This window comes from Erinaceus europaeus, chromosome 13 (genome assembly GCF_950295315.1).
Source record: "Erinaceus europaeus chromosome 13, mEriEur2.1, whole genome shotgun sequence".
Classification (NCBI taxonomy): Eukaryota; Metazoa; Chordata; class Mammalia; order Eulipotyphla; family Erinaceidae; genus Erinaceus; species Erinaceus europaeus.
Window position 1 is genome coordinate 71,313,002 of NC_080174.1, and position 16,708 is coordinate 71,329,709.

Here is a 16,708-nt window from a genome sequence, read left to right on the forward strand (position 1 = left end):
CCGGAGCTTGAACCGGGATCCTTACACTGGTCCTTGCGCTTTGCGCCATCTGTGCTTAACCCGCTGCACTACCGCCAGATGCCCCCTGGGTTTGCATTTAAAAAAATTTTTTTTTAAATTTATTTATTCCATTTTGTTGCCCTTGTTTTTTTATTGTTGTAGCTATTATTGTTGTTGTTAGTGGATAGGACAGAGAGAAATGGAGAGAGGACGGGAAGACAGAGAGGGAGAGAGAGAGATAGACATTTACAGACCTGCTTCACAACACTTGTGAAGTGACTGCCCTACTGGTGGGGAACCGGGGCTCGAACTGGGATCCTTACTCTGGTCCTTGCGCTTTGTGTCGCCTGCGCTAAACCTGCTGTGCTGCCTCCAGACTCCATTGAACTGGGATTCTTACGCCGGTCCTTGTGCTTGGCACCATGTGCACTTAACCGGTTGCGCTGCCACCTGGCCCCCTATAAATATATACATATTTAAATAGAGCTTTGTGACTATTTGTGAAGGGGCAACAGAAGTCTTTGGCACAGAACTGGAAGGTGGTGATGGCACATCCAGCTGAGCACCCATGTCACAATGCACAAGAACCTGGCTGGGTTCAAGCCTCCAGTCCTCACCTGCGGAGGGAAAGCTTTGGGACAGGTGCTACAGGTCAGTGTGCAGGTCTTTATCCCTCTCTGCTTTCCCATTCCTCTTGATTTCTCTGTCTCTCTCTAATAAACAATAACTTTTTTTTTCCTCCAGGGTTATTGCTGGGCTCGGTGCCTGCACCATGAATCCACCGCTCCTGGAGGCCATTTTTTCCCCCTTTTGTTTCCCTTGTTGTTGTAGCCTCGTTGTGGTTATTATTATGACCATTGTTGATGTTGTTCGTTGTTGTATAGGACAGAGAGAAATCGAGAGAGGAGGGAAGATAGAGAGGGGGAGAGAAAGACAGACACCCGCAGACCTGCTTCACTGCCTGTGAAGCGATTCCCCTGCAGGTGGGGAGCGGGGGGCTCGAACCGGTCTCCCTATGCTGGTCCTTGCGCTTTGCGTCACATGCGCTCAACCCACTGCGCCACCGCCCGACCCCTAAAAACGGTTTTTTAAAAAAAGAAACAAAGAAGAAAAACATTAAAATAAAAGAACTGAGGATTGAAGTTTAATAATGAAACCATTCACTTGAGGAAGGAAAGGAATGCAAAATTAGGAGCAGAACTACAGGCAGAGCAGTTACAGATAGATTGAGAGTCTAGGTGGCTAGAGGGAACTTGTGCTTGATTTCCTTTGCTTACTTCACTTCTACAATGCAATGGAAAAAAGATCATTAGTTAAGTGAGGACAAAAGGAAATGCAGAGGTTTGAGGAGAGAGGTGAAATGTGAAATAGCTGTCCAGCATTGTGGGAGCAAGGTAGTATGTAGCCTGAGCAATAAGGACCTATTTGTGGATGGTGATATCAAATTTAAAGGGAGGTCAGTCAGCCTGGCTTTGGAGTTTTCTTCACTGTCCTCAATTTTGCTGCAAGTTTAGGATTATAGTTTCATCATATTAATGGTGACTACCTAGGAATGAGTTTCATGATGGACAATAGGATCTAATCTGTTCCAGGAAAGAGGGGGAGAATATAAGGGTAGTGTAAGGGAAGAATAGTGAAAAGACTATGTATGACCGACGGATTTTAAGTTTTGACAAAATTGAAGAAGTTTTGGAGTTGGAGATTCGAGGAAGTGGACTAAAATGGGAAGACGTTGTGGTGGAAGAGCTTAGAAGGGTTAAAATTGAGATAAAAGAGCAGTTATGGTTAATGATAATGGGAGGATATGAATTATGGGTATGGAAATGCGAGACTTCAGCGGGGAGATCTGAGAGAGGAAACTGACAGAGATTAGGGCTTTGAATGAATCCTTTGAAAGAATTGAAAGTGGCCCTGGGAGATGAGGCAATGGATGGGGCTTTGTACTCATATTCCCTGACCATGTGCTCTGGCCTCCCTGTCTTTGTTCACTAGATGTTTCAGAGAGAGATTGATTTGAGGGCAGGGGAGACAGCATAATGGTTATGAAAAAAGACTTTCGTGTCTGAGGCTCCAGTGTCCCAGTTTCAGTTCCCAGCATTTCCATAAACCAGAGCTGAGCAATGCTCTCGTGTGTGTGTGTGTGTGTGTGTGTGTGTGTGTGTGTGTGTGTGTGTGTGTGTGTGCGCGCGTGTGTGCGTGCGTGTGTGTCTGCATCTTTCTCTTTGTAGTTCATTAAAATTAAACAAAATATATTTTAAAAATAAGAGAGTTGAAATCAAGAACAACGACAATAGTAGTAGAAGACAATGACCCAGAGAGCTAGAGATGATGGCAACGAAAGAGTGCTTCGATCTCCTGTTATGACGTAATACTTAAAGTGTTTATTTTGAACGCTGCCATCAGGAGGGGTGTGGCTCCTTTAAGGGTCTTCAAGCACAAAAGCAGGAGGTGGGGCGCTGAGCGGCAGGATCGCTGGGAAGAGCCTGCGCAGCGGGAGCGGAGGCGGGGCGAGGCTGTGGCTCGCGGGCCGGGGGCGGGGCCTCGCGGGGGCGGAGTCTGCGCTCCGGGTTCGGCTGCGGCTTGCGGCTGCGGCGGCTGCACGTTCAGCTCTAGAGGGAAGGAGGCCAAGGCCTGGGCCCAGCCCGGAGCGGCCGCTCGCTGGAGCCTCCTGGAGCCCCCGCGCCGGCTCAGCCTGGGGGCGGGCTCAGGCCCGGCCCGCCGCCCAACCCAGGACGGAGGCTGCATGCCCAAGGACCAGGCCAGCGCGACCATGGTGAGAGTGCGAGGCCTGCCGGAGCCGCAGCCGCCCGCCACCTCGGCCCCCGTGGGCCTGCCCCTCCCCAGCTCGGGTGTCGCCCCCACCCCCGCCGGCGCCCTGCCCTCACCTCACCCCCCCCCCCCCGCCACCCCTCCGAGACCCGCTCTTCCCTCCCCGGGCTGTGCGGCCACCTGCTCGGTGACACTCCCTGCAACCCCTCTCCTCGCCACGACTCCTTTCTTCTTGTCACCCTCCGTGTCATCCTTTTTCGCGGCCCCCTTTGCCTCTCCCTTTTCGTCCTTTAACCCGACCTTTCCCCTCTCTTCCACCGTGTTGCCTTTTTTCTCTCTTTTGGGATCTCCAGCCCTGCCTCCTCCCTTCTGTCCCCCCCCCCCCCCCGTTTCTTTGCTCTTTTTTGTTTGTTTGTTTGTTTCTGCTTTTAGCTCTCTCCCTGCCCACCTCTTTCACCATTTTTGTTCCCACTGCCCTCCTCCTCCTCTCCGGATCCTGTCTCCCCGTCGTCCTCTACTGTCCACGTCTCCTCTCCCCCCTTCCTCACTCCCCCGCTCTCCCGGCCGTCCCCATTTCCTCTGCCCGCTTCAGGGTCTTGTCGGGGCCTATGAGCGGGACTTTGCTTCACTGGAGCAGTAGGCAGGGCAGATATGGATTAGGAGGAGCTTTCTCTCTCTCTCTCTCTCTATCAGTGGGGGAGGAGGAGACTGAAGGTTTTAGAGCCTGGAAGTCTTATTATCTAGTGTCATTTCAAAAGTCTGAGTGATAGTTTTGGAGTGATGGAGTGAGGTTTGGGGTGAAGACAGTCATGCATACCTTCTGAGCTAGCTAGCCTTTGGACAGAAAAGAGAAAAAAATACATGTGTGTGTGTGTATTTTGATTTGAGCATCTGTTTAATGTGGAGGTACAGTTTGGAAAATTTAAAATAAGCACTATTTTTAGCCTTGTTCATTATTCAAAACGAATGGTTTGTTTTCGTTTGGACATAAGACATTTAAAGACAGAGTCGTCTTGATGATAGCCTCCTGCAAATCTTCATTTGTGGGCCCGGGTGGTGTCCACCTGGTTGAGGGCACATGTTACAGTACTCTTAAGACCTGGGTTCGAGCCCCCAGTCCCTACCTGCGGGAGGAAAGCTTTGCAAGTGGTGAAGCAGTGCTGCAGGTGTTTCTCCCTCTCTAACCGTACCCTCTTGATTTCTGGCTGTCTCTATCCAATAAATAAAGATAATAATAATTAAAAAACCCTTCATTTGTGTTGCCCTCTCTGTGTATAGTTGGGAGATGATTATATTTGCAGTTTTTCTCTTTTCATTGAATTGGGTTCCACATGTTTTGCAGTGCATTTAATGAAAACATTGCTTCTTCCTCTGTAGCAGCCTAAATTTGGTCTCTGTGTGGAAGAAGACATTCTAGTGAAAACTAAGTGTTGGTAATCATGTTCTCCTAGGACTAAGCTAGTCAATTTCTATTTCCCCCATCTGCTTTCTAGGAAGGTTGCTTGTTATAAAGCCATTTAATCTGTGACTTCCCCCTCACAGGCTGTATTTTTAAGTTGTCATTTCTCTTGTGCTAATCTCCACAGCTTTTTATATCCACAACCCATCATGTTGTCATTATTGCGTTAACTTCTTTCTCCCTGGAAGAATTGTGAATTCTTCCAGGCAGAAAGTGTGCTTTACTTACTCATAATGTGACTCCCGTTGTCCCAGCCAAGAAGGTGCCCAGTGATTTTCTTTATGGACTTACTCTGCTGTCTGACAAGATGGGTTGGGGATAGAGGGCAGCAGTAGAGCGCCAGACTTGCATACTTGAATTCCCAGAGATTCCAGGTTCAGTTGGAAGCTCCATTATATGCCAGAGCAGTGCTCTGGCATTTTTCATGAAAGTAAACAAAATAATTAAAAAAAAAAAAAACAGTTAAAAACCATAGAGGGCTTGGGAGATAGCATAGTAGTTACGCAAAAAGACTTTCATGCTTAAGGCATTTCGGTCCCAGGTTCAGTTCCCAGCATCACCATAAACCAGAGTTGAGCAGTGCTCTGGTGAAAATAAACAAACAAATAGGCTGGAGTTGTAGCTCAGTTTGTAGTGTGTATGTTTCACACACATGAGATTTCAGGTTTGATCCCCATCACCCAAAATAAAATAAAATATAAAACTGAAATTTGAGGCAATCACTGGGCTACAGAGAAAGAATAAGTTTGAGAGTCTTATTTATTTATTTATTTATTTTTTCCCCTCCAGGGTTATTGCAGGGGCTTGGTACCTGCACTATGAATCCACTGCTCTAGCGGCTTTTTTTTTTTTTTTTTTCTGATTTTTTTGGTATGGGACAGAGAGAAACTAAAGGGGAAAATAGGAAGAGAGAAAGACACTTGCAGACTCGCTTCACCGCTTGTGAAGCGACCCCTCTGCATATGGGGAACTGTGACATCAAACTGGGATCTTTGCACGGGTGTTGCACTTTGTACTATGTGTGCTTAACCCAGTGTGCCACCACCCCGCCCCTCAAAGTCTTATTTTTGGTGCAAAGAATAAATTTAGTAAGATGTGATGGTCAGAATAAAAAGCTATCCCACCAGGGACAGCAGACTGATTGATTCGAAGTGTTGCTTCTCCCACTAAGAATGACTACATGATTACAGGTAGAGAAGTTGTGGACTCCATTTGGGGTATTTAGGATCTATAGGTGTTAGCTGAGCTGTATCTCAAAGATGAGTAGGGTGTAAAGAGATCATTTTGAGTAGGTGAAGAATGCTTGGTTGTGAAAGTGAGACAGCGTTTAGGATATATTCTAGGAAGCAGCATTATTTGGACCATGGAGGATTATAGCACAGAGGAATTAGAAAATAAATATATGTAAGAAGAAAAGAGACTAGAACGATCTGTGAGGGGGCCAGGTGGTGGCACACCTGGTTAAGTGCACACATGACAGTGCGCAAGGACCCAGGTTCAAGCCCCTGGTCCTCACCTGTCGGGGAAAGCTTCACAAGTGGTGAAGTAGTGCTGCAGGTGTCTCTGTCTCTCTCTCTCCCTCTCTCTCTCCCCCCTTCCTCTTAATTTCTGGCTATCTCTGTCCAATAAGTAAATAAAGATGATTTAAAAAAAGACCTATTATGCATTGTTTAGACTTTGCCCTCACCTCACTAAAGTTTTTCTTGTTTGAATACATACATACTGAGGATATGCAGCCTGAGAGGTGTGAAGTGGATAAAATGCTGGATTTATAGGCATGAGGTCCTAAGTTTAATTCCCAGTGCCACATAAGCCAGAGTGCTGCTCTGGCTCTTTTTATTGTCATTACTGAAGAGGTAAGTCTTTTTTAAAAAATATTTTTTTAAGTGTGTGTATAGAAGAGGCAAAAAGATGGCAGAATATTGCTGTTTGAGAATTATGTATAGTGGTCTGGGTGCTGGCACAGTGGATAAAGTGTTGGACTGTCCAACATGAGGTCTGGAGTTCAATCTCCAGCAGTACATGTACCAGAGTGATATCTGTTTTTTTCTCTCTTTCTGCTTGTCATTCTTCATGAATAAATAAATAGATAAAGTCTTAAAAAAAGATAATTATCTGTACATGCTGTTTATTTATTTTTTTCCTTATTTTTCTGGAGCAGGGACCTAACTCATGCACAATTTCACTACTTCCAGACAGGTTTTTTCAGTCAGAGAGAGATGAAAGGACACCCTGAGACCAGAGCTTGCAAGAATGCCATGGTACTTCTGTGTGCCAGGGTTTGAACCCGGACTACATGCCCAGGAAGGCATGTGCCCTGCCTGGTGAAATGCCTCAGCCTAACAGAGTACTTTTTTGCTTTGTTTCTTCAACATAAGTTTAGGAGGTAAATAGAGTTGAGTATTTTTATAGAGCTTATATTTATTTTTCATTACTGTTTCTGTGTTGTGTTTTGAATAGTTGAGTGATTCTTAAACCTGACTGTGAATCAAATAACCTGGAGAACTTGCTGTATCACCATCTCTACAGTTTGGTTTATTAGATCCGGAACAGGGCCTCAGAATGTGTGTTTTTTTTTTAAATGCCTTGCTAGGGGAGGAAACCCAGAACCTCATGCTTGCTTGTGTGATGTGGCAGAATGGCCTTCCTAACTCAGCTTCCTTCCTTCCTTCCCTCCCTCCCTCTCTCCTTTCTCTCTCTCTCTCTCTCTCTCTCTCTTTCACCTCCAGTGTTACCGCTAGAGCTCCACTGCGCCTGGAGGCCATTTTTTCCCATTATGCTACCCTTGTTGTTAATGTTGCCATTGATGATGATGTTGGATAAGACAGAGAGAAATGGAGAGAGGAGGAGAGAAAGATAGACACCTGCAGGCCTGCTTCACTGCTTGTGAAACAACTTCCCTGCAGGTGGGAAGCCAGGGGCTCAAACCGGGATCCTTATGCTGGTCCTAGCGCTTTGCGCCATGTGCGCTTAACCTGCTACTACTGGACCCCGTTTCTTTCTTTCTTGAGGGAGACAGAGGAAAGAGAGAGAGTGCCACAGTACTGCCCCATCTCTCCATGGAGCTCTGCTGGTACTATATGTGATGTTCACATGTGACGTTAATACTAAACCCCAGGGCCTCATGCACAGTGAGATGTGTGCTATGCTGAGCAAGCCATCTCCTAGCCGTGAGAGTTTTCATTTCTAACAAATGCCCATATCATGTTAATGTTCCTGGCATATGAACCACACTTTGAGAATCACTGGTCTAAGATATTGTCCTTACACCATCTAACAGGTGGTGTGTGTGTGTGTTTGTGCACTCTCGTACCATTAACTATCTTGGCATTGTAAATGTCATAGATAATTAAAAAGACACTGTCTTGTTTCTTTGATAGACAGTAGAGACATAGATTTAAAAGAGTAATTTTTGGGTCCGGGAGGTAGCACAGTGGGTTAAGCCACATGGCGCAAAGCCAAGGACCAGCACAGGAATCCAAGTTCGAGCCCCTGGCTCCCCACCTGCAGAGGGGTCACTTCACAGGTGGTGAAGGAGGTCTGTTGGTGTCTTTCTCTCCCACTCTCGTTCTCCCCCCCCCCTCTCATTTCTCTCTGTCCTAGCAATAATAACAACAACAAGGGCAACAAAATGGGAATAATGGCCTCCAGGAGCAGTGGATTCATGGTACAGGCATGGAGCTCCAGCAATAACCCTGGAGGCAAAAAAAAAAAAAGTGATTTTAAATGAGAGTACTACTGAGAGAGGAAGAGATATGGTATGGGATAGGCAGTGATTACTTTCCAGCAGACCTTATTTTCAAGAAAAGAACTAAAAGATTAAGTTACAAGAACTGTGCTGTGGAAAATCAAGTAGAGGGGGTAGCACATGTGAATGACTGGTCTGACGTAGCCTGAGTTTCTCAGTTCTGGGAGCGCCAGGAATGCCCATCTGTTGTGCCTACTCCTCAAAAGACACCCATCACACCCCTTTCCTACATGACTCTTTTTCACAGAACACATTTCTATTGTAATTTTCTACTTCTTGGTGTGATTAGTTGGTAAGTATCTGTCACTGATAGATGCTTCCTGACTGTCTGCTATAGATCAGGTGATGTGCTAGGTGCTAGAGAAAAATTATAATCCAAAATTATAAAAGAAAAATTATAAATAATTTTCTAGAGAAAAATTATAATCCGTTGAAAGGAAGGGGTGAATAATAAACAAATACTGTGTAAATATATGCTAAGTAGTTAGAAAAACTAAGAATAAATTACATGTCAGGTGGCATATATCAAGTGATTTTACATATGCAAGTATGACAACTATTCTAGATTGTCTGTTTGGACATCAACACTCTAGTTGATACTGATTGAACATAACTGTGTACTGACCCTGTGTTAAATGCATTACATATTTTATCTCATCTAATCCTCATAGAAACCTAACGAGATAAATACTATCCCTACGAAGGTAGACACTATGTTTGGTTCATCGTTGTGTCTTAAATGCTTAGTGACTGGTACACAGTAAGTGCTCAATAAATACTTGGTGACTGGTACACAGTAAGTGCTCAAAAAATACTTAGTGGCTGGTACACAGTAAGTGCTCAGTAAATATTTGTGAAATGAATAACTGGCTCTGAGGGTGATGAGACATTATGAGAAGCTTTGAGTAGGGAGCAGTTGAATTTTTTTAAATTGGTTTTAATAGGTTTTATTGATCAAGAGTTTGACTAGGAAAATCAGCCTTTTTTCTTTTTTTTTTTTTGATAGGAAGAGAGAAATTGGGGGGGGAGAGAAAGACAGACACCTGCAGACCTGCTTTACTGCTTGTGAATCGACCCCCCTGCAGGGGGGGAGCCGGGGACTCTAACTGGGATCCTTGTGCTTGTGCTTAGGTACTATGTGGGCTTAACCTGGTGTGTCCTCTCTGCCCCCCTTATTTTTTCTAATCATTTTATTGAGGGAAAATATTGCGTACAGAACAGCTGATTGCACATGGGTGCCACTTCTTTCTTTCTTTTTTTTCTTTAAATCTTTATTACTGAATAAAGACAGAAATCGAGAGGAGGAGGAGATAGAGGTAAAGACAGCTGCAGTCCTTTTTCACCACTCCTGAAGCTGTACTCCTGCAGATGGGAACCAGGGGCTTGAACCTGGATCCTTTTGCACTATAAAATGTGTTTTGTTTTTTTTTATTTAAAAAAAAAATTTCTATTTATTTATTTATTTATTTTCCCTTTTGTTGCCCTTGTTGTTTAACATTGTTGTGGCTATTGATGTCATCGTTGTTGGACAGGACAGAGAGAAATGGAGAGAGGAGGGGAAGACCAGGGGGAGGGGGGAGACAGACTACCTGCAGACCTGTTTCACCGCCTGTGAAGCGACTCCCTTGCAGGTAGGGAGCCGGGGGCTCGAACCAGGATCTTTTCTCAGGTCCTTGTGCTTTGCACCACGTCCGCGCTTAACCCGCTGCGCCACCGCCCGACTCCCTTAAAGTGTGTTCTTAAATAGGTGTGCCACTGCCTGGCCCCCTGGGTGTCATTTCTTATCTACTTGTAATAGGTATCTGCACAGTACTCCCACTACCAGCCCAGTCTCTCTTTACCATTGTATGTTGGATCCCTAGCCATCTCTCTACCCCCACCCATCTCCCCTAGTCCAAAGTCTTTTGCTTTGCTGCAGTGTAGCATTCCCAGTCCAAGCCAAAGAACTCTCAAAACTCAGCAAAAAATCCAAACAACTTTACTAAAACTTGGGAGAGGATATGAACAGAACAGTCACTGAACAAGATGTTCAGGTGGCCAACAGACATGAAAAGTTGCTCAAAGCCATTATTAGAGAAATGCAAATAAAGGCAACAATGAGATACCATTTTATACCCATAAGAATATCATACATTAAAAAGGATGGGGGGGAGTTGGGCAGGAGCGCAGCGGGTTAAGTGCACATGGTTTAAAGTTCTGAGCCCCAAGAAGCTCCCCACCTGCAGGGGGGTCGCTTCACAGGTGGTGAAGCAGGTCTGTGGGTGTCTGTCTCCGCCCTTCCCCCCGCCCCCGCCCCCGCCGTCTTCCCCTCCTCTTTCCGTCTTATCCAACAACAACATCAACAACAACAATAATAATAACCACAACAATAAAACCACAAGGGCAACAAAAGAGAAAAAAATCATTAAAAAAAAAAAAAAAGGACAGGGTGGGAGAAATAGTGTAATGCAAAAAGACTAATGTCTGAGAATCCACAGTCTTGGGTTCAATCCCCCTGCACTGCCTGGCACCCCACTATAAGCCAGAATGGAACAGTGCTGTTTTTTGTTTTTTTTTTTAAAGGACAGAAACGTGGTGAGGAGGTGGAGAAAAAGGAACCTTTCCTCACTGTTGGTGGGAATGTGAATTGGTCGTTAACCCCCATGAAAAAGAGTCTGGAGCTTCCTCAAAACACTAAAAGTGGACCTACCCTATGATCCAGCAGTTCCTCACCTGGGGATCCTATCTAAGAACACAAAAACATCGATCTATGTGGTTCAGGAGTTGGTGCAGTGGATAAAGTATTGGACTCTCAAGCATGAGGTCCTGAGTTCAATCCCTGGCAGCACATGTACCAGTGTGATATCTGGTTCTTTCTCTCCTATCTTTCTCATTCATAAATAAAATCTTTAAAAAAAAAACTGATCTATGAGCAGAGAGGAGGTATAGTGAATCGAGCACTGGACCCTCAAGCATGAGGTACCACGTTTCATTACCAGCATCACATAGGTTGGAGTGATGCTCTGGTTCACTCTGCTTCTCCTTTTCTCTCATAAATAAGCAAATAAATCTTTACTTCCCCCCCCCCCCAAGAAAAGATCTCCTTACATCTATGTTCCTAGCAGCACAGTTTGTAATAGCCCAAACCTGGAAGCAATCCAGATGTGCACCAAGTGATGAGTAGTTAAGAAAGTTGTGGTATGTATACATAATGTAGCAAAACTCAGCTTTGTGGAATCCTGAAAACCTTCTTTTCCACATCTTTGGTAGAACTTGAAGGAATCATATTAAGTAAAATAAGTCAGAAGGAAGGATGAATAACAGATGACATCACTTACAGGTGGAACTTAAGCAAGGAACAAAAAGAAAAATCATCCTGATTCTTGGCACCTGGTCTTGGGACCAGCTTGAGTATAGGTGCTGAGGCAGAAGAAATTGTGATGTGTCAGTGTAGCCTTGCCGGTGCGGTAGGGGTGAGACTAGAGGAAGCCCTAGGTCAGGTCATGGGGAATCTTGAATTACCTGCTCAGGAGTTTGGACCTCATTGTAAGACCCTGAGTGTCTTAGGGGTGTGTGTGTGTGTGTGTGTGTGTGTGTGTGTGTGTAGGAGTATCATAATAAAAAAGTTTTGAGGATGATCACTCTAAATCATGATGTGGAGTAGGGAAAATGAAAAGTGTAAACTTTCGCCCTCACCTTGTGGTGGTGGTGGTGGTTTAAATAGGAGGAAAATATAGGGAAATGAAATCTGTTGATTCATCACACTAGTTTTTGGCTATGTGAATTTTTCATCGTCATTACTTTAAAGTGGTAGAAACTTTAATCACTAATAGCTTTGCAATTTTAATCACTGGGCCTCGGTTTTCATATATATAATGCCATTAGGCACTTAATAGACTATTCCAACAAAGTAAATTTACTATACTAACGTCCTTTATTTACAAATAGTAGACCTCCCAGTGGTTGAGACATGTTGAGACAGTCATCCATTTCTCTTTCTTTCCCCTTCCTTCCTCCCTTCCTTCCTTCCTTCCTCCCTTCCTTTCTTTTTGCCACCAGGGTTATTACTGAGGCTCAGTGCCTGCATTATGAATTCACTGTTCCCAGTGGCCCTTCCCTCCTCCCCCTTTCTATTTTTATTTGAAATTGAGAGGGGGAGGAATAAGTAGAGAGGGAGAAAGACACCTGCAGACCTGCTTTACTGCTTATGAAGGTTCGTTCCCTGGCAAACGCTAGAAGAAGAAGAAGGTTCATTCCCCCTGCGAGTAGGGTTCCTAGCTCATGGTGATATGTGAGCTTAACCCGGTGCACTACCACCTGGCCCTGAGAATCATCACTTTCCAGCATGTGCTTTGAGGGATTGAACTCAGGACCTCATGCTTGAGAGTCCAGTGCTTTACCCACTGTGCCACCTTCCAGACCACAATAAAATTTATTTTTATTTTTATTTTTTTAAGTTTTTATTTATTTATTAATGGGAAAGATAGGAGAGAGACAAAGAACCAGACATCACTCTGGTACATGTGCCGCCGGGGATTGAACTCAGGACCTCATACTTGAGAGTCCGATACTTTTATCCACTGCGCCACCTCCTGGACCACAGTAAGATTTATTTTTATTTTTAAAGTACATATATAATTCAATTAATAATACATTGAGCAAGGTGGCTCTGTGATGTATTGTGTAGCACATTATACTTCTAGAAATATAGGGGCTGGGTGGTGGCACAACTGGTTGAGCACATGATATAATGTGCAGGGACCCAGGTTTGAGACCCCGGTCCCCACCTGCAGGGAGAAAGCTTCACAAATGGTGGAGCAGGACTGCAGGTGTCTCTGTCTCTCTCCCTCTCTCCCCCTGCCTTCTTGATTTCTGGCTATCTCTATCCAATCAATAAAGATAACTCAGAAAAATTAAAAAAAGAAATATATCAAACAAAATACATTAAAACACATGTGTTTGTGTGTGTGTGTGAGAGAGAGAGAGAGAATAGGAGGTGGTTCAGGTAGTCACAGTGGAGGACTTCCCTGTGTTTATCCTGGGTTTGACCTCTGACACTACATATGTTGGAGCAGTGTTCTGATATCTTCCTCTAAGTAAATATTTATGTTTTGACCACAGCACCACCCAGTTCTGCTATTGATAGTGCCAGAGATTGAACTTGGGACTTCTTGTGTGCAAGTCCTATGTGCTAGCCCTGTGCTCTCTCTACAGTCCCAGTAAGTTTTAAACATCTTTTTCAGCTTTTCCAGAACAGATAACACATTAAGTTAAATCGTTGAGATGTTTTAAAATGTTTTAAAATATAAAATTTGATTGAAATCAATCATGTTTATGGCATAAAAATGATTTTGTAGATGTTGAATTTTGAATTCTTGCACTTTTCATTTAAGAAGTTAAGGTTGTTTGTTTTTAATTTTTACCAGAGCACTGTTCAACTCTGGCTTGTGTGTGTGTGTGTGTGTGTGTGTGTGTGTGTGTGTGGTGGGTGTTGAACCTGGGACTTTGGAGCCTCAGGCATGAGAGTTTCTTTGCATAACCATTATGTTATTAACTATTTAAAGTAGTGTTTTATTTCAAAATGATAAAGGAAAGGTTCCAGTTGCGACTAGCAAGCATGTCTCCACAAATCACACAGTGAAAGTATGTTTATTTATAATAAGTGAAAATCCAAATTCAATTAAAGTTTCTTTATATTTCCTTTTTCCTTTTTTAATTTTTTATTATCCTTATTTATTTATTGGATAGAGACAGCCAGAAATTTAGAGGGAAGGAGGTGATAGGGAGAGACAGCGAGACACCTGCACCCCTGCTTCACCGCTCGCATAGCTTTCCCCCTGCAGGTGGGAACCGGGGGCTTGAACTTGTGTCCTTGCACATTGTAACATGTGTGCTCAACCAGATGTGCTACTACCTGGCCCCAAGCCCCAAAGTTTCTTTATATTTCTTCCTTTTTTTTAGATTTATTTTCATGAGTGAGACTAAAGTAAAGCACTTCTTAAGTTCTGGCATATGGTGGTACTGAGAATTGATCCTAGGACCTGTGGAGCCTCAGGCATACCAGTCTGTTGCACTGTGGAGCTCCCCAGTCTCATATTTCTTTCCTTATGCCTAACGTAACAGAGATGTCTTGATGTGCTATTTGAGAATTTTGATCAGATAAGTCTACTCATACATTCTGATCTCATCAGTGTACCTGTGTTTAACCAGTAATTCATTATAAGAGTCAAGATTGGGAGTCGGTCGGTAGCACAGCCTGTTAAGCACACGTGGCTGTGAAGCACAAGGACCTGCCTAAGGATCCTGGTTTGAGCCCCGCCTCCCCACCTGCAAGGGGGGTCACTTCACGGGCGGTGAAGCAGGTCTGCAGGTGTCTGTCTTTCTCTCCCCCTCTCTGTCTTCCCCTCCTCTCTTCATTTCTCTCTGTCCTGTCTAACAATGACGACATCAATAACAACAATTAACTACAGCAACAATATAAAACAAGGGCAACAAAGGGGAAAATTAAAAAATTTTTTTAAAAAAAGTCAAGATTTTAGGGACTGGTAAAATAGTTTACCTAGGAGGGTGCCTGCTTTGCGATGCACATGACCCAGGTTCATGTCTCATGTAGACCTGTAAGAACACTTCGGCAGGGGGCCACGGGGTGGGGCATCCGATCAAGCACTCATGTTACCTACCATGCACAAGGGCTGGGGTTTGAGCCCCCACACACACACCTGCAGGGAGGGGGTGCTTCATGAGTGATGAAGCAGGTCTGCAGGTGTCTCTATTTCTTCCCTCTCAACTTCTCTCTATTCAGTTAAAAAATAGGAGGGAAAAAAGGAAGGGAGGAAGGAAGGAAGGAAGGAGGGAAGGAAGGAAGGAAGGAAGGAAGGAGAAAGCGAGGCTTTGGGAGCAGTGGATTTGTAGTGCCAGCATCAAGCCCTAGTGATAACCCTGGTTGGTGACAAGAAAAGAAGAAGAGGGGGAAGGGGAAGGGGAAGGAGGAGGAGGAGGAGGAGGGGAAGGAAGACGAAGCGACTTTGGTAATAAAGGAAATGTCTGTGCTGTGACATCCTCCTTCCTCCCCCTCCCATATCTATCTGAGAAACTTGACCCAGAGTGGTGAAGCCCTCGCAGTGATAACAAAACAAAACAGAATAAAAGTATTTACTGGGGAGTCAGGTGGTAGCGCAGTGGGTTAAGCTCACGTGGCACAAAGCACAAGGACCAGCTAAGGCCCCCCCCCAGTCTTTCTCTCTCGCTTTCTGTCTTCCCCTCCTCTCTCCATTTCTCTCTGTCCTATCTAACAACGATAACATCAGTAACAACAACAATAATAACTACAACAATAAAACAAGGGCAACAAAAGGAAATAAATATTTAATTTTTAAAAAAGTATTTACTGGAGGTTGGGGTAGTGGTGCTCCCAGTAGAAAATACACATTGCTGTGCATGGAAACCTGGTTTCAAATCCCCAGTCTCTGCCTGCAGGAGGGAAGCCTCATGAGTGGCTGGCACAGTGCTGCAGCTCTCTCTCTCTTATTTCTTTGTCTCTGAAAAAAAATTTTAAAAAGCCAGGAGCTGGAGCTGTAGAGTAATTATGCAGGCACTGAATCCCCGTGATCACTCTGGTGGCAACAAAACAAAACAAAAAAGGACCAACAACCTGGCCTCCTAATTTCCACTGATTCACACAAATTCAGTAGATAGACTTTTGGATGCTCTTAGTCTTGGGGGGGTATGTGTGTGTTTAATACCAGATCCAAACAGTGCTCTGTTCTCCCATTCTCTTTCTTATCTTTTTTATAAACTAAAATTTTTTTTTTCAGCAGAGCACTGCTCAGCTCAGGCTTATGGTGGTATGAGGTTTGAACCTGGAACTTTGAATCCTCAGGCATGACAGTCTCTTTGCATGACCACTATGCTATCTACTCCCTACCCCCAATCTCTTTCTCTTTAAAAAATAAAGATTTGGTGTGGTCCTGGAGGTGGTGCAATGGATAAAGCACTGGACCCTTAAGCATGAGGTCCTGAATTCAATTCCTGGCATCACATGTACCAGAGTAATGTCTGGTTCTTTCTCTCCTGCTATCTTTCTCATTAATAAATAAAATCTTTAAAAAAAATTAGTGATCTGGATGGTGGCGCAGTGATAAAGCTTTGGACTCTCAAGCATGAGGTCCTAAGTTCGATCCCCAGCAGCACATGTGCCAGAGTGATGTCTGGTTCTTTCTCTCTCCCCCTTTCTCATAAATAAATAATAGAATCTTTTTAAAGGGGGTTGGGCGGTGGCGCAGTGGGTTAAGCGCATGTGGCGCAAAGCGCAAGGACCGGCGTAAGGATCCTGGTTCGAGCCCCCGGCTCCCCACCTGCAGGGGGTCCCTTCACAGGCAGTGAAGCAGGTCTGCAGGTGTCTATCTTTCTCTCCCCTCTCTGTCTTCCCCTCCTCTCTCCATTTCTCTCTGTCCTATCCAACAACAAATGACATCAACAATGGCAATAATGATAGCCACAGCGAGGCTACAACAACAAGGGCAACAAAAGGGGGGAAAAATGGCCTCCAGGAGCGGTGGATTCATGGTGCAGGCACCGAGCCCAGCAATAACCCTGGAGGAAAGAAAAAAAAAAACTTTTTAAAAAATAATAAAGATTTGGCAAGATAGTTTACCTGAATAGTACACCAACTTTGTCTTGCACACAACCTAGACCGAAGCCTAGCCCACAATGAACTGGAAGAAACTTCACTGCTCTGATATCTTTCCCTCTTC

General features: G+C 44.4%; 2 protein-coding genes across 2 annotated transcripts in view; both read left to right on the plus strand.

Moving 5' to 3' along the window:
- SCP2 (sterol carrier protein 2) overlaps nt 1–16,708 on the plus strand; it is a 342,267-nt gene that overhangs the window by 80,145 nt on the left and 245,414 nt on the right. The window lies entirely within an intron of this gene.
- ZYG11B (zyg-11 family member B, cell cycle regulator) overlaps nt 2,533–16,708 on the plus strand; it is a 77,458-nt gene continuing 63,282 nt past the window's right edge. The window contains exon 1 of the mRNA XM_007534469.3: nt 2,533–2,773. Within this exon, the coding sequence (XP_007534531.1) occupies nt 2,744–2,773 (30 nt within the window). The 5' untranslated portion in view covers nt 2,533–2,743. The remainder of the gene's footprint in view (nt 2,774–16,708) is intronic.